The 18,562-nt window shown below is 34.8% G+C and overlaps 1 protein-coding gene across 1 annotated transcript; it reads right to left on the bottom strand.

The window, feature by feature from the left end:
- Positions 1 to 7,835: 7,835 nt before the first annotated feature.
- Positions 7,836 to 11,082, bottom strand: LOC107738518 (uncharacterized). Its single transcript, XM_016550276.1, has 11 exons — positions 11,074 to 11,082; positions 10,657 to 10,660; positions 10,548 to 10,586; positions 10,205 to 10,441; positions 9,627 to 9,959; positions 9,175 to 9,489; positions 8,924 to 9,028; positions 8,688 to 8,753; positions 8,482 to 8,556; positions 8,385 to 8,413; positions 7,836 to 8,195 (listed from the first exon to the last, which is right to left on the bottom strand). Exons 1-11 carry the CDS (start codon positions 11,080 to 11,082, stop codon positions 8,127 to 8,129), a joined length of 1,281 nt encoding a protein of 426 aa, XP_016405762.1. The 3' UTR covers positions 7,836 to 8,126.
- Between the last annotated feature and the right edge of the window lie 7,480 nt (positions 11,083 to 18,562).

The following is an 18,562-nucleotide window of genomic DNA, read 5'->3' as shown; positions in this document are numbered from 1 at the left end:
TGTATGGCACAAATGGCATTTATAGTCCGTATCTCATATTTCCTTAATGTCTTTTATCTTTGACGGTGTTAAACATGGTGTCACGTGGATGGGAATATGCATGGAAATGATATGCAGATTAGGTTATGCATAGTAAAACAAGGCGTTGTAAGCTCCATATATGGTTATTTCGGGGAGGAGACGGGGTGGAGATGCACGTACGCACAATCTTCGCCTGACTGGGATTTATAAAGTGATTTTGCCCAGGTTCTGGCGTACGCATGGTTTTATAAATCTGAAAAATTTTGTGCGTACGCAGAATCTAGCTTTCGTGCGTACGTACACTTTTAGGATGAATTCCACGTAAAGTTTTATAAATGAGGCCCCAGGTCTAATCCACTGGCACTGGACTCGACAATGCGTGTGCTACACCCTTTTTACAATCTAGATTATAAAACACTGCATTCTGTCAGCAATGTAACACGGCAGTAACGTATAGAGACCTCGGCTTGTAACTATACTCTAATTACTATTTTGAAAATTATAATGTGTTAAATTATTCCGTTACTAAAAAAGTAATCAAATTACAGTAATGCGTTACTAAGTAATGCGTTACTGCCCAACGCTGCTAATATATGACAATTGTGAGTGACTCATTTCCTAAAATATAAAGGCAATCATATATTTTAATGTATAAAAAAACATTTCTATAATGTGTAAAAACAATATTTTTGGGATTGTAAAGACAAAAATATTTAATAATTGTTTTCAAAATTAAAAAAATGTCTTTTGCAATCTCATTACTAAGCAAATTGCTAAAGTATTTGTAAAAAATGTTTTATTATGCTAGATTTAAAGTGAATCTGAGATATTTCCAAAAAGAAATTGATAAAATAAAATAATAAAATAAAATAAAATAATCTCATGATTTTTGCCCAGTCTTTAAAAAGCAGAATGAAATAATTGTATTATCCAATTTGGTGAACGTAAAATAAAAGTTATTTTTAAAAATCAAAATAAAGAATTTTAAGAAATGTTATCCACCACAGCATACTGATGTTTTGATGTTTCTGTTTATCAGTTTTCCATTGAGAATGTGCAATCAATATTAAAGGGATAGTTCACCCAGAAATGAAAATTCTGTCATCATTTATTCATCTTCATGTCATTCCAAACCTGTATGACTTTCTTCTGTGGAACATAACAGAAGATGGTTTGAGAATTTTTTCCTCCACACAATGGAAGTCAATAGTAACCAAAACAAGTTACAAGCATTCTTCAAAATATCTTCTATCTTCATATCTGTTATGCAGAAGAAAGGAAGTGATACAGGTTTGGGACGACATGATGGTGTGAATTTTAGGGTGAACTATCATTGTAAGTTGACATTTTGTCTAATAATTTCTCATTCGATTAGGAAAAGCCATGAAGTGTCAATCTGATACTCAGGTGTTAAGTATGTTTTTTTAGCTGTTAAAATGGCCGTGGGCTCTCTCAGACCCCACAGTCCATGCGGGTAAACAGCACGAAAGGTAAATGCTTGCATAAAAGCTTCTTGTTCAGACACAAGCCGCTCATCATGAGCAGACGTACTAAACTCACTCTTAGCGCCACAAACACAATATTCTGCAATCATGCCGAGCAGAGCAGCTCGCCTTTGCCTGTTCGGGCAGAGTTTGCTCCACATTAACTTCCTCAGGTTTCATGTTAATGAGGGATCCTGTTACCGTTTAATAGCTGGCTGTGCTCAAGCCTGCACTGAAAATCAATTTCCAGTCATTTCCACAGAGCATGTCTTCTGCAGTCTCTTCAGGAGTAACAGAGGCCCTACCGACAGAGAAAAATCCATTATGGAGAGAGAGGGAGCAGAGGAGATACGTCCAGACAGAGAAAACAAGGCAAAAAGGAATCATCGATGAGAGAAAAGAAGCTAAGGATGAGAGGATAGATAAAGGGAGAGAGAGAAGGTACAAAAAGAAACACCAGAATGTTGAACGTTTATCAAAAAGCAAGCGTAAGAAAGAAGATGACGTACGGAGAAGGAAGAAACAGAGAAAAGAACAATCAATCGCAGATCTGCCAGACGAATGGGACATTCAGAGATGTTGAAGGCACATATAGGATGCTCAGATTGATAGGAGGAGAAAAAGAATGAAATTCTCCGGGGAGACGTGAACACAATGAGGAGAGAGAGTCCTGCCCCTAATGACACATAATAGGCCCGTAACACTTAACAGCAAACAGTTCCATTCCACAATGCGGCCACATAGCAGAGGGCATTAAATATTCATTTCCACCTCTTGAGATGCCGGTAAGCTGCGTCATCAGTTTGACAGTTGATCATTATAACCGCCTCAGCGGCAGGACACTGGAGAGACAGCAGCCATGAGGAGCACGCTTTCACTTTAGGATCTGAACACCAGCCTTTGCTTAACTACAACTGTGTCCAGCAGGCAAATATTTGGCAGTCATTGAACCATAAAACAACCTAAAACCGAGTAAAGCTAGTAGCTGTGAAAAACAGACATTACATTCAAAGAGGAAATGCGCATCAGTGCTGTAGTCAGATCAGTTTTTCATGTAACATGTATGCAAAATCACTCTCAAATATTATGGGAACTAAGGCACATTTGAAATAATTGATGACCGTATGGAAATATTTTTCATAAAGTCCTGGATATAGAGGAAAGTGAACTCATTAAATTAAAATTAAAGTGCAAATGTGGAAGATGAGGAGTGACTCTAAAATTAGCACAGGATTTTCTGTCCAGCCCTCTATCTGTGCAATGAATGAACCTTTGTCGCCGCAAGAGAGCTCGTAATAGAGCAAACTGGAATTGAGGAAAGCAATATTAACAGTAGACTAGGTTATGCTCATCATAATCATGGTCTCACACGCCTTTCATTTTGACTGTAATTAGTTAAAATGGCTCTACAATGATTTATAAAATGTACATTTTTAACATCCAGTGTCAATAGTGTAACACTGGCTTACAAGGCATCATCCAGTGTAGTTATCTTTTTTTTTTTTGTAGCACTCTACAATTTAATAGAACTTTAGTATGCATTTACATTTCTGTAAAAATGAATGAATGAATGAATGAATGAACCTTAATTTCAATAAGTCTATGTCTGGAATAGAAAATTAACATACTATAGAATAATAAATAATAAATATAATAATAAATTAAAATAATAATAAAAATAAAAAGCAGCACAGTATGCATTCCTGTATGTAAAAATAATCAGTTCAAACTTAAGTATGTAATATTGTTTTCACATAATGACCTCGTATTGCTTTTTCAATTTAGTGAGTGACATTAATTTATCTTCAAAATAAATGTTATTTTCCACCTTTAATCCCATTTTGAATAGATTCAATAGTTAAAACAATCATATCTAGAAGATTTGTGTCTGTTGTCACTTCTGTTACATTCGTCACTCTTGAAATGAAAGGTGAAGTTACGTGTAATTCATTGTGGGATATAGTATTCTGTGCATACTTTTTTGTATACTGCACATTTTCAATCTGTGTATTCCGTGCATAAAGACATACTACATAGCACTGCAAAATAAATAAATAGTACAAAAAGTCTAGAGCAAACCCTAATTAGTATATACAGTAAGAGTACTTCAGCTGCTTCCTCTGTAATGAACTCAAAGTGAGTGTGCTGATGCAGTTCCTGGCTCACAGCAGGAATTCGAGTAGCAGGGCTAATGCATGTGTGTGTGTACGTCCTGCCATGTTTGAGACTGCAGCTCAGAGCCCCCATTACACAACAGGCTCACTAGGCTATTCACACTTGTGTTACAGTGCTGGAGTCTGCACGCCATCGACCCTGCTGTGTCCTAGCTTAACCGCTACTCAGGGAGAGCTAGTCTGTCTGCGTCTCACTAACACTGGTGCTATTGAATCTGTTGGATATCAGGCATTAGTCTCTAAATATGGACGTGAATATGGACATGATGATATCTGAATCTTTAAAATATGTGTTCACATTTTCAGTGACCTTGTATACCTCTTATACTGAATGATTCTTGTATACTGTATGTTTCTCATTATCTCAAGGTTATTTTTGTCGCAAACTGAAGTCTTAATAATGTCAAATGGAAACTGGTTATTAATTAAGAAACACCTGGGACCAGTTGCATAAACCTAGCCTCTATGTTAAGACAGTTTCTCAAGAACTAATTTGACCAACTAGCAGTTAGCCAAGGGGTAATCAGTCTTATTTTTTGGATCCAACTTAGAATAATCTACTTTTTTTTTTTGTAACCGAATAAAAATTAAAAAAAAGACTAGTTTTGAAGAAAAAAAAATTTATGACTAACTTGTAAGACTAGTCTAAACCTTTTGGTAACACTTTATTTCGATAGTCCACTTTAGACATTCTATTAACAGTAAGTAACTTTGCAACTACATGTCAACTAGCAGTTAGTAGAGTATTAGTAGACTGCCTGCTTAATATCTTCTAACACTTTCTTTGTCAACTTATTCTACTAACTCTAAACCTACCCTAACAGTCTACTCTGAGAGTTAGTAGACATGTAGTTGCAAATTAATGAGAATTAGTTGACATGTAGTTGACATGTAGTTACAAAGTTACTTATAGTTAATAGAATGTCTAAAGTGGACTATCGAAATAAAGTGTAACCAACCTTTTATGCAACCGGCCCCTGGTCTAAATGTGCATTTTCCTCCTAACACTAGGATCCACCTTTTTTCCTAAAATCCTGAATTCTAACTACAGAACTGCTAATGAAATGTCACAATAGCTTCTTTGACCTTTCCATGTTCAGTAACACTAGAGCAAACATGCCCTTTAGTTCTGCAGTGAAACTACCATTCCTTGTTTAACATTAAGATTTTGATGGTGGAATCCCAGAAATTATTTTAGTAGGGACTGCATCCAAAAACACATACTCTCTGAGTCGGTACTTATTTTGAATATGTAATTATTTCACAACAGATAAAAAGTATTTTCTACATAATTATGATGAATGTGTGTTGTATGAATTAAAACTGGACGCACTGCATTCGTCATGTTGTAATTTTCATGTGACCTACCAATCTTCTCCCGTGGCCTCATGGAACAGTAAAGTGTCCATTAGATGCGCAATTCAGAATCTCGCTGGAAACAGTAGGTTATCCGGGAACTTTTCACCTACTGTTTTAATTAATACACACTACTCTTTTTACATACTGTTTTTCCTACTATATAGTAAGGAAGTATGTGATTTCAGATGCAGCCTAGGACAATTTCAATCCACCTTTCCATCTTATAGGAATAGGAAGTGAAGCTGAATATACTATCAGGAGCATCTCACTCTCTCTTTCCCCTGTGCTCTCATTCACTCTCTCACTGTCTGCCAGCGAGCTACACTTTACTGCATGTTCAAACGCTGTGTTTTTCCCCCTGAAACTCACCATTTTAAATGTGTACTTAAATAGCCGGCGTGTGAATATTATGTGGCCATAAAAAGCAGCTGAAATGCAGCATGACATTATTTACACTAATAAAATGCTGCAACACATCTGATTAAACTCGTAGATCAGGTTTGGTTCTCTCTATTCATACTGTTTTTTCACTCTCTTTGCACTCGTTAATTAGCATATTAGCGAAGCTCCGACAACAAAAGCTTGTTTTCTGCAACAATAGCTGTTTAGCGACAGGGCTCTTGTTCCATTACAAAAGAATAATAGATTCACAAGGACACATTTCCTCCAACATACTCACGATTCATGCCCCAGGAATGTATCTGCACGTGAGAAACCCAGACAACAGACATCTGGTGCCATAGACATCCCAAGACGTACCTTATCAGCCGTATGCAAACGGTAAAGCACTGCTAAATCCGTCTTCGGCTGTTGAGAATCTAGTTTGTGACTAGCTCCGAATTTCTGAATAGCAGTTTTTCATATTCTATCATTAAATTCCTGACAAATACACATTGTTATGCAAAGCGTAGGTTGTTATCTTTTGTTTTTTGGATACTGGGTATGCTGGTGTCCCTACAAAGCTTCTTAACTGGCTTCACCAGCAAGTCTCCCAGTATGTGAAAACCAAGGTTTGACCAGCATTTCTGTCAGGACCACTATCGTCAAAGATGATTGACAATTAGCATACAGTTTGGATTGGCAGTATGGTTCTGTTCTGGGCAAGAACTCCCTGCGCATCCATGCAGCCTAGCATGGATGAGAGCAGGGAGAGCAGCGATTGTTGATTGTTGTTGGTAAACAGCATGGCTATACTGGTCCACAAGTTACACCAGCATCTAGCCAGCTTCTAAGTTCATGCTGGTCTAAACTGGATTCAGCACGGTTGGCAATAAAGAATACTATTTTTAATGGATTTAAAAGCCTGCACTTCCTTAAGCAATATATTATGGTCCCATTGATTAGACTGATATGATTTATTTATTTAAATGAAGTCATTTTGGCTCAAATCACTGTGAATATAGAATTTTGCCAGCAGTGACAGCAGTAACTGTACAGTTATATATTTCATTGCTTTATATAAGTGTTGTAAGAGCATTAATTGTCTGATATTTCTTATTGGTTATTCATGGTCACGTGGGCACAGGTGATCACTTCCGTTTTTCTTTATTATTTCCTTTGTCGGATTGTTTGAGAGGTTGGAAGGGGTGAGGAGCGGGAGCCAACTTTCTGTTGACCGTATTGCATTGGTTTAATGTTTCATGTGCTTTAATAAAATTAAAAGGCAAGTTAAGATCGTCATTCTTCCTTTGATGAGATAACCAAATGCGAACGAGTCACGAGCCCACTACCTAGCCTCTATGTGGCGATTGGATGCCGCTAATAAGTGTCATATAAGGAGATGTACCCAATATATAACTCAAACTCAAAAGTGTATTGAGGGTTACATTGTGGATATTATTCTTGCTTTCATTCTCACAATCTACATTCTGAAATTTGCATGTTCTTCTTGATCCATAACCATATGTATCAGTTATGGATGGAAAATGTGAGCTTGCATAAAAATTGAAACCGCTGAAGTGTCTGGAGTGATTGATAGAGTAAAGCGATTTTATGAAATTGAACATTAATTCTAAATCAAGGAGATTAAGCCGAGCAGAAAAGCTTTGCTTAACTAGAAAAGGTGCTGTGATTGTCAGTAGTTGAAAGTAAGACTTTGGATAAGAGTCTACCTATCTTGACCATACTCATGGTGCTCCTCGTAATAAGTCTTTACTGCACGATGTGGTCAGGACCTTAATAAAATGGGATTATCTGAAGCCTACATTTAAAAAAAAAAGAGACAAAGATGTGTCAAAACGTATTAACCTTGGTTATTTTTTTCCTATACGCAGCCCATTCTGTCAACATCTGCCTTTCCCCTCCCCACAGAACATTGTTTATGTGCATTGGGATTCTGTCATACTCTAATTCATCACTCAATGGTTCTACTTAGCAGACCTTGACAAGTGTTTTAAAATCCCCCCATGTTTAAATAAAGACACACATGTATACAAAAAGCAGAGCAACCTTGAGTTAGTGAGGAGCATTATCCCTTGTCCATAAAGACATCCTATTCAAACTACTTTTTTCCACACTTTTGTGTTTTAGATTGAAGTACATTGAAGCAGCATGTTCTGGGTGGATTCCAGGAGGATGAAAGTGACAGACAGAGAGAGTGAGAGAGAAGAGGATGTAACTGCATTATCCTTTTTTGTACTTATAATTTATTATTGTTATTATTATTATTATTATTACTATTCAAGAATGCTTTCAAACAGTGCCATCAAATGGCCATTTCACCAGCATGCATGCATATACGAAGGCACCTATAATATAACAAAATCAAAATCAAAATCATAATAATATTTGGCTGCTTAGTTGTTGCTTTTACAAATGTGACTAACACAACATTAATAACAGGATGCAATTATCCAGTTTCAGTCAGTAGGATTAATATTTGTGGTGGTGGTTTAATGAAGGCAGTTAGGTCTGAGAACCTCTAAATGTGTTTGTCTTATGTAACCAGACAGCGCCATCTGCTGTTTAATAAAGAAAATGTTTATACTTTCTCTGTGAGTTAATCGTTTGAGGTTCATAGAAAAAATAAAACATTATATGAAATTGTGTCTCCCTCAGGTTTTCATTATAGACTGGAGGAGTTATATTTTTAAGTCTGAAACCTGGATTTGTTGAAATAAATTGTTGCGTAGGTCACACTGTCTGATGTAACTGGTGTCTGAAAGACAAGATAAATTAATAGCAAAAATATAAACTATTTTTGGGGAAAGGGACAATTCCAATTGGCAGAACAATAAATTAACATCATTACTTAAATGTAAAATATATACATTATATTCATATATACATATACTGTTTTGAACTGTATATTAACAGATGCATAATTTTAATTAACATCTTCACTCACCTCATCTCTTTTATTCATGTTTCCTTTTCCTGCAGACAAAAAGATAATTATGAGATTATGCTGAAATTTTGGAATTCCTGAATGAAACTGATCTTACCATATCTGTTTCTTCTTATATTACGGTATATTTCAGGACTCTTTTCTCTGTTTTCTGGTGTGCTGCTGCGCTCTACTGGAAGAGGATGAAGAAAAGTAGATCAACACATTTTTTGGAAAGCTTGTGAACAACAGTCAACATGATGCTAGGGTTGCCTGAGTGTTTCTATACCGATGCTATGAAAAATATTTTGTTGATTTAAATACCTCTGTCATCCCTCATTTGGCTGATATTGATATAGACTGGTTCAGACTCCTGAGGGTCAGAGTGCACTGAAATGATTGCAAACACAGCAAGAGTTACACAGAAAGAAAGAAAGAAAGAAAGAAAGAAAGAAAGAAAGAAAGGACTGTTCCATCATGTGCTGTGAAAAGATTCAAAAGAGAATATTTTTTAAAGATGTACAATTGATGAATGACTGATTATTTGATTGTTTTTGTACCTGACATTCGTTTCCTGTAGCAGTAATACAATAGAGCTCCAAGCAGAATCCCAGTAAATAGAGTCAAAACACAGGACAATGTAGTGTTTGCCTGTTTGTTGATTACTGAAATAAAATGAAGACTTTATTAAATTAAAAAGTGTTAATTACATCTGAGGATGAGCTAGAACATTTACAATGTACATCTTGAGCATACAATTTCATTCTGAGTTAAGGTGAAAATACAGTGAATTAATGGATGAAAATATGACCTTGGTTTGTTACAGCTGAGCTTTCTGTTGGAGCATTTGTATTTGATGAGGTAAGATTGATTGTTATAGGGGCCAGAGCTCTGAGTGTATTCTCAGTAAAAACTGCACACTGCCAGTCCGTTTCATAGCTGGATAGATTCACTTTGAGACGTAACATGTTTATTTTTTTTGTCATAATTTGCTGTTTGACCAGCACTCCTCTGTTCCCCTCCATCCTGAGCCAGACCAGCGTCACTGAATCAGTTACTTCAGAAACCTCACAGGTAAGAACCACTGAGTGACTCCTCGACACACCATCAGGGGGCTCCACCGAGACTGAAATCAACAATAACGTGAATTACTTTTTAAATGCACTGAACACATTAAATAGTTAATAGTTTTGGATGTCTGATGATCAAATGTAAGTGAAAAATCAATGTATTTATTATTATTAATTTATCTGTTTCACAAACCTCTGATGGTGCGTAGTATTGTGGTTGTGTAGATTGTTGTTTCAGTAATACACCTGTATGTCCCACTATAATTGAAGTTCACAGGTGAGATGTGAAAGATAAAAGCTTGACTATTGTATGTTGTTGAAGAACCTCTTCCTGGTTTAATTGGTCCTTTTATTTGAACCTCTCCTCCATTTTCAACAGCTATCAGATCAGTCTGTGAATTAGAACTTGACTCCCAGGTCCACTTCCAGTTCTGATATCTTTTGGTAGACTTGCAGATCAGTGATACATCGCTATTACTGGAGCTTTGTCTGTAAATGATTTGACTTTTACGGTTTCCATGTGAATCTGGAACAACAATTAGGTAACCTGGTAAGTTTCAGTAAATACATCTATCTCAGTTAGTACATAGTTCATTTCTAAACATATTTGTGAAAAGCACCGTCTTTAGGCCTAAACCTTATTTTCTTTATTTTTTAATGACTTCTGCACATTTAACCTATAGTCTTTTTAATGGAAAATGTTTAGGCATACAACAGGCATAAACACAGATTTAACGTAAGAATAACATAATAACGTAAAAATGTACTTACGTGAAGTAACATTAAGTGTGTGAATACTAACAGTTTGTACTCTTCCATCTTTCATCAATCTACAGTAATATTCCCCTTCACTGCGTTCATCAACAGTGTGTAAGAGGATGTAGGCAGAGTTGTTGTACATCAGAGTGGTGTTGGGTGTTTGTTCTCCATCTTTCTCCCAGTGCAATGTGGAGGATTTAGACAGGAGAGGAACGTCACATCGCAAAGACACGTCAGATCCATGCTGAACTTTGAGAACCAGAATATTAGAAAGGAGTGTGAGAAACTGCAAATATCTTTCTAACGTTAAAAACATTTTTTTTTTTTACTGTTGCTGTCCAGAAAATCAACCAACCTTTACTTTGGGTCTGAACTGTTTGAATTGGTGGATATGCTGTGTAGAAAGAAAAACAATTACAATTACAACTACAAACAACAAACACTGCAAGATAAAACCAACAAACCTTGCTGAGGACACAAATACAGTATGTTTTCACCAGCATCTTCAAAATATTTGAACAAAGAGAGGCTAAGACTGTATGCTTTATAAATAAAACTGGTTGTCTGTAGTGGTTGTTAATCACACACTGACATAGACATGTTTAGGTTAAATTGTTTTGAATAAAACATTTACAGCTTTAGATATTTAATTTGAATTTAATAACAGTGGATATGAAAACTACAGATTACTGTACATAAATGATTTTTCTTTAAAATTATTTTCAAATAGCTTGAACGTTATCAAATCATTCTATAATTTATTATTTGCTATTTAGAATTGACGTTGTGTTGATCGACAAGCTGCATAAGAGGGAAGAATTAAGATATCTAGAAAGAATATTCTTCCTTTTGATATGATCAGTAGTTAAAGTGAGACTCACCGATAGCATGAAATCGGGAATAAAATCCACACATCAAAATAAAGATTGTAAAATGTGTAAGTGGCATGATTCTTCTTTCCAGTGCCTCAGATAAAGTGATGCACTCTGAAGAGTTTAAAGAAAGTGCTAGCCAGAAACTTTTACTGGGCGGTGCAATAGTCAGAAATCTCTATGCAATAGAAAACAGTTAGCTCATGAATTTTAAACAACATTTTCATACAGAGATATGAAGAAGTAATTTATTTTGCAGTGTTGCCATGTTAACTTACATTTGAACGTAGGAGTAAATGGGACAGTCTCTCTCTCTCTCTCTCTCTCTCTCTCTCTCTCTCTATATATATATATATATATATTCTTCTACTTGCACATGTTTTGGTTTAAACAGCTCTAAACCCATTTTAGGTTATCTTGCATCAATAAAATATGTTTATAAAGTAAATATTATTTTTAGACTAGTCTGGTTTGCATGATTAGTTAATTTCCAGAGCAGGAAATGGTTTGCTAAACTGAACTATCTTGAGGTTTCTCTCAGGCACACTAATCTGTGATCTAAAATGCGATATAAAGTCACAATCTCACCTAGTTTTTTAGGAGGTCCATACTTAAATAAGTTTACATGTAGGCACATACAAATCTAAATAAAATTGAAAATGTCCACTGACATTTCCTCTATAACATTTTTAATTAAATTTTAAGTGTTGTTGTGGAAACTAATTATAATCATTCAAATTTAAGTAATAAATGTCATTATTATCATTACGTCTGTACCGTCTTGCTTGCTGGAGGTTTTATAGGGCACTAGACTTTGAAAAGGTAGTTTGAAACAATATGTAATGTAAAAATAAATGAAATAAATGGTGCAAATAAATCAAACTGAAATTATATTTTGTGGCCAGCAACCCCCGTGCTCCAAACGCCTTGTCACAAGAGAACCTGCCATTAAACAGTCTTTTTTAGACTTTTTAGTGAAATGGAAACATTACACAGTAAGCTAACATACAAAAATATCAAACTATTGTTTTACCCAGAAAAATGCAGTTAATACATTGCATAAGATTAGAATAATTTATAACTAGAAAACATTTAAAATAAAAACATAAGGTTAGGGTTTTCACTTTAGTGTTGAGTTTAGTACAGTTTTGAAACAGGTGTTGAAAACCAATTTCATGTTCATGTGTCTGAGGTGACTGTAGTTAGACAAGAGATATAAGAAACATTGTTATTAGATTTATTGATGCACTTGTTGTCACGGAACCATTTCAAATGTGCCATTTCAAATGAGAACAGAAATTACTTTTTACAGACTTGAGTGCACATATGCAATGCAATCATTTTTTATTTATTTTCGTAGTTAGACAAGAGATATAAGAAACATTGTTATTAGATTTATTGATGCACTTGTTGTCACGGAACCATTTCAAATGTGCCTGACAACATTTTATATCTCAAAATGAGAACAGAAATTACTTTTTACAGACTTGAGTGCACATATGCAATGCAATCATTTTTGATTTATTTTCATGAATATCTCATGGTTTAAAATATATATATATTTTTTTTTCTTTTCTTTTTGCATTCTTACTTGAAATGTTTTTGCAAAGCTAAATCATCTTAGTTTTTTCCATTACAGGAAATGCTATGCTACATTTAACACAGTTGTGTGTCATGAAACCACATTGAGGTTTCTTTCTGTGAGCATATTGATCTGATTATACTCAGAGATAGTGTTGGTGATGTATTTGTGTTTCCAATTCAAGTGAAACCCAAAGACCCTTTGCTTACAGACTGAGCACACCCATAATGCACTTAAGCATGCATGGTTCATTAGTCTTATGTTTTAATGTACAGTACCAAAATAATGGATGGGTAGCATGCTATCATTAATACAAGATTCATTCTGTGTTTTCAATTCCATTCAATAATAAATGTAAAATAAATGAAATACAAAGCTCCCAGTGTCAAGGCTCACTGTGCTTTAATTGCTGAGTAGATGACTGCAGAATTTCTGTCCTGTAGATATTGAGACATACATTGTAAATAAATCACAAACATTTATAGCACAAGTATCATTACCAAATCAAAATGACAATCTGAAATGTTTATGAAAGAAGTTGTTTCATAGCTGACCTCTGAACTTGCATGATTTCTTTTAAAACACTTGTCAGCTCCTGGAAATAAAATCAGTCATAGATTTAACATAGATTTCTCACTATATAGAACACACAGAAGTCAATTAAACGTCTGTCTTACCATGACTAGATCCTGCTACTGTCACTGAAGCATAATGGATGTCCTCATCTTCTTGTGATTGGAATCCAGTGACGTGACCTTCATCTAGTGAAACAATATGACAACATCTCATCACAATCAGGAAAATATTCAATGGACGAAATGGACACTTAAACATGTAAAACATTTTTAGATATGAATTAAGGTTAAGCTGCATCTTTTAACCTGATCCAGCTAATAAGCATGTGTGTACTAATAGGCAATGTCTCTGTAAAAAGGCAATTAGCAATTTGAAATGAAAGACAGGACTTTCATTCACTTCCCACAGAGAATGTTACAATTTGACCCATTCATTTGGACAATGTCATCCTTCATATACTGTCTCTGAGATCGAGTTCACCTGTTTTTCGCTGATATTTAAAAACTAGAAGTCCCAGCAGAATCAGCACACTGACAGTAACAACACAAGCCACGATGATCTCGATTTGTAGATGACTGTCCTTTGTCATGTTGTCTTCTGCAGACATGTTGAGCCAGATAATTACAACAGTGTCATGATTACATAATGATACATTTTATTTTTACATTTATATTTTGAGCATTCAATCTGTGTTAAAGTAAAAAAATATTGTATATTAATGGTTCAAAAATATGACCTTGGTTTGTTACAGTTGAGCTTTCTGTTGGAGCATTTGTATTTGCTGAGGTAAGATTGATTGTTATAGGGGCCAGAGCTCTGAGTGTATTCTCAGTAAAAACTGCACACTGCCAGTCCGTTTCATAGCTGGCTAGATTCACTTTGAGACGTAACATGTTGTTTATTTTTTTTGTCATAATTTGCTGTTTGACCAGCACTCCTCTGTTCCCCTCCATCCTGAGCCAGACCAGCGTCACTGAATCAGTTACTTCAGAAACCTCACAGGTAAGAACCACTGAGTGACTCCTCGACACACCATCAGGGGGCTCCACCGAGACTGAAATCAATGAGGTTTTACATTTGGAGGAATATTGATTAAAATGTATAAAAAAAATAAAGGAATATATTACAGGTTCAACACACCTTAAATGCACTACACGCAATGTTAGTTGTTTAACTAATTCTCACTCACTGAATTGCACCCAATCATCTCTCTAAACATTGTTGCATCGATAAAAAAATTGTTAATTGTTAAGGGAGTATTACTGAAACGGAAACATCCCTTTAAACAGCTGAGAACAAAATGTTGCATGTAAGTGAGAAAACAATGTAAATTTGTTACAAACCTCTGATGGTGCGTAGTATTGTGGTTGTGTAGATTGTTGCTTCAGTAATACACCTGTATGTCCCACTATAATTGAAGTTCACAGGTGAGATGTGAAAGATAAAAAATTGACCAGTGTATGTAGTAGAAGAATTTCTTCCTGGTTTAATTGGTCCTTTTATTTGAACTTCTCTTCCTTTTTCTACAGCTATCAGATCAGTCTGTGAATTAGGGCTCTGTTCCCATGTCCACCTTAACCTGTGGTAGTTCTTTTTAGAATTGCAGATCAGTGATACACCACTATTATTGGCACTTTGCCTGTAAATTGTATGCCTTTTATTCTGTGAATCTGGAAAAATATAGAGAGTATAGCTTTGTGGAAAAATTAGTGTACCAAGTAACTTAAATAGCAGTTTCAGTCATTATCCACTGAAAATATCTTATTCACACTTCGACACATTCAAACCTGTTGCATTAACAATAGACTGGAGAAGTTCTATGATTATATACAATATGCAATTAAAAAAAAAAAAGTAATTAATCACATACTTCGGAACAACAATTTGGAGATCACTATGACTGTGTACACACAACACTGACACAACTGAATGTACTTACATGAAGTAACATTAAGTGTGTGAATCCTAACAGTTTGTACTTTATAATATATAATATATATTATAATATGTTATGTAACAGATAAAGTATTTCTTTGTATGAGGCAGTCTAAGAGTACACACAACTGTAACACGTTCAGTGTGACAATATTATTTTTAATCTTCCTTCTCTGTTTAAATTACAGTCAAATTACAATAAGAACGAAGCCCATTTTCTACTCTCGCGATAACTGTTAATCTGACACGAGAAAGTAAATATCAAATATGGCGACGTCCATAGTCCATAGCAACTTAGTTGCCACAGTGCAAAGTCTTATTACATTTTACACGATTTTATTTAATACATGAGTCCAAACGAGGACCTATTTTTTTCTTCAAATCCGATTTAACGGGAAACAGCTCTGAATGCTATTGCATGTACAGCGCTGTATTTTAATGACCACGTACAGACAACAAACTGAGCTGGATGACACACACATCTCCGTCTCTGTGAGTTATAAAACACACACGCAGGAGACAAGCGTGTGTGCAGTGTAGTGTATATCGCACTGTATGACATGTAGAGACATGTAATGTTGTGTGTTATTTAAAATACCATTAAATATAGCGATACATCAATATATTATAATGTACACTACGATTTTAAATCGTCAAATATGTCTGTTCTTTTATTTGTTTGCCTAGGATTATTAAAAAGAAAGATTAGGCGCCCTCTCCTCGGTTTTACGAATCGATTCATGGACAAGAAAGAACAGATTCGCGGATTTGCTTTAAATGGCAGAAGTAGTTAAGGGTAGTAACGTTATTTGCTATTTATAATTCAACCTTACATTTTTCACGTCATTGCCGAAACAGTATGACATAGCAATTGTTTTGCAGTATTGCCAACTACTTTTCTGGGGAAGTTGCTAAAGGAAGGTCGACTTGTTGCTAAAAGCTGCTAAATGAGGTTGTGATGTCATTGCGCGATGACGTCATTGCGTAATCACGACGCAAAATTGTCACAACATCAAATTCCGCAAAAAATATATTTTATATATGTTAATTTAGATTTGTTTTTAAAATAATATGCATAATATTCAAATATGAATAACTGTATTTTTAAATACATTGAATTATTGAACACTTTCACAATATTGAATGACTACAATTTAAGTTTTTTTTAATAGCTAGTAAACTAGTAATACTACACATTCTCAACAATTATGCTTTAAGCAGTGTATTAGAAGTTAGTATGCTACACTCTAAGAAATGCCTGTAAACATAGGGCACAATCTACTATGTTAACATGAAAAAAAAATTCCTTATTGTTTTTTTTACCTGCATTTTAAATTACGCATTGTGTTTTCGGATTACAGGGTTAGGCCTACAATGAATAATGTCCTGGAAAATTACTTGTATCTTTTCCGTTTTTCTTACAGTGTACTAACTGATCAACAATCGCAGGTACAAGCTACTAACAAAGTGTATCATAAATGAACAATTATTCGATTATTATTATTATCTAATTTAACAATTGCAAACAGCAGCTAACTCAGTTCATGTGATGTGTGTAGGCTACTGCGAGGCATCATTGGTTTCCTCTTTTTGTGTGATTTGGGTGGAAAATGTGTGCCTTTTCATTGTCTGAGTCACTTATCAAAAGTTGCTAAGAGTTGCCAAATAAATTTAAAAATTGCTAAATTTGTTGCTAGGTGCTTTTGGAAGAAAACGTTGCTAGGGTAGTATGAAAAGTTGCTAAATTTAGCAACAAAATTGCTAAGTTGGCAACACTGTCGTTTTGTTGCCTCTCAACACTGTCCCGCCTCTTGTTGTGTTTGACCGATATAAAGTTGGTTCGAGGTTTGACGTTGGGTATTAGACTAAGCCCAGTTTCCGCCACTTAATAAAAAATAAAACAAGGTAATTGCGACTTTTTATCTCACACAGAATTGTGTGATATAAACTCGCAATTCTGACTTTTTTCTCAGAATTGCGAGTTATAAAGTCAGAATTGCGTGACATAAACTCACAATTGCGAGTTCTAAAGTCAAAATTGCGAGTTATAAAGTCAGAATTACAAGATATAAACTCGCAATTCTGACTTTTTTTTCTCGGAATTGCGAGTTTATATATCGCAATTCTGACTTTATAACTCGCAATTCTGAGAAAAAAAGTCAGAATTGCAATATATGAACAATTATTGCGAGATATAAACTCGCAATTCTGACTTTTTTTTTCTCAGAATTGCGAGTTTATATCGAGCTAGTGCTTAGGCCAGCTAGGGACCGTCTACAAAGTAAAGGATAAAACGATTAATGTTTTCCCACCGGAATGTTTTTTTACAATTAACAAAAGAAAAGAGCAATTTGTGCACCAAGGTATTTGAAAGATATAAAGACAAACACTTATAACGCTCACTTGAATTTAAATAAGAAATATTGTAAACAAGATATGTGAGTACTATTCATAAATATATTAATAAAAGAAAAACAATATTAAAAATCATTATCATTCCATAATACAGTGGTTATGCAGTAGGCTGATTCCAGGTCCTTGTGAGAGCATTTTAATGTTCGTTGTTTTCACAGAAGTATGACACCAAAAAAGTACACGCTATTGAAATTAAAACCAATAAATAAATTCATTTAAGATAAATACACTCTTCATCAACCTCATGGTGTGTCTTGTTACTGTTTTTATAAGAACATTTTTTATATTTGTTTTAGTCACAGAACTATAAAAGAAAACATGCTTTTGAAAATCAAATTTTTAATCAATTAATTTATAACACACAGTTTCATTACAGAACTTCAATAGGTGTGTCTTGATTCAGATTAGACAAACATTTTGATGGTGGTTTTAGCCACAGAACTATAATTGAACACATACTATAGAAAATTAAACCAATACATCATTTAGTTTAAAATAAATACAATCTTCTACCTCAGCTTCAAATGCTGTGTCTTGTTACAGATTTCTCAAAAAACATTTTGCAATAGTTTTCATTGTGAAAAGAGATGCAGAAGTCACGCTATTGACATTCAAAAATCACTTGCAAAACCTTCCAAAGAGTCTCCAGTATTACTGCCCCCTAGAGGAAGATACTGCAGTTGTTTTGACTAAGTTTGACATTCAAACCTTTAAAGGGGTCATATGATGCTTTTTTAAAGATCATTATTTTGTGTATTTGGTGTAACAGAATATGTTGACATGCTTTAATGTTCAAAAAACACATTATTTTTCAAATACTGTACATTATTGTAGGTCCTCTATGCCCCGCCTCTCTCAAACGCTTCGTTTTCTACAAAGCCCCCTCCTTTGACAAGCGCAGTCCGCTCTGATTGGCCAGCTGACCCAGTGCACTGTGATTGGCCGAACACCACAAGCACACGTCGGAAATGAAACGCCCCTTACCATAAT

This window comes from Sinocyclocheilus rhinocerous, unplaced genomic scaffold (assembly GCF_001515625.1).
Source record: "Sinocyclocheilus rhinocerous isolate Xijiao unplaced genomic scaffold, SAMN03320098_v1.1 scaffold1215, whole genome shotgun sequence".
Lineage (NCBI taxonomy): Eukaryota > Metazoa > Chordata > Actinopteri > Cypriniformes > Cyprinidae > Sinocyclocheilus > Sinocyclocheilus rhinocerous.
Note: the sequence above shows the minus strand (reverse complement) of the source record. Positions and strands in the feature narration are given on the sequence as shown.

What these genes read in the sequence shown, in the direction of transcription:
- LOC107738518 (XM_016550276.1), bottom strand. An exon ending in AATACTACGCACCATCAGAG is followed by an intron (nt 9,490 to 9,626) that starts GTTTGTGAAACA and finishes TGTTGATTTCAG; the next exon opens with TCTCGGTGGAGCCCCCTGAT. An exon ending in CTCAGCTGTAACAAACCAAG is followed by an intron (nt 9,029 to 9,174) that starts GTCATATTTTCA and finishes ATTTTATTTCAG; the next exon opens with TAATCAACAAACAGGCAAAC.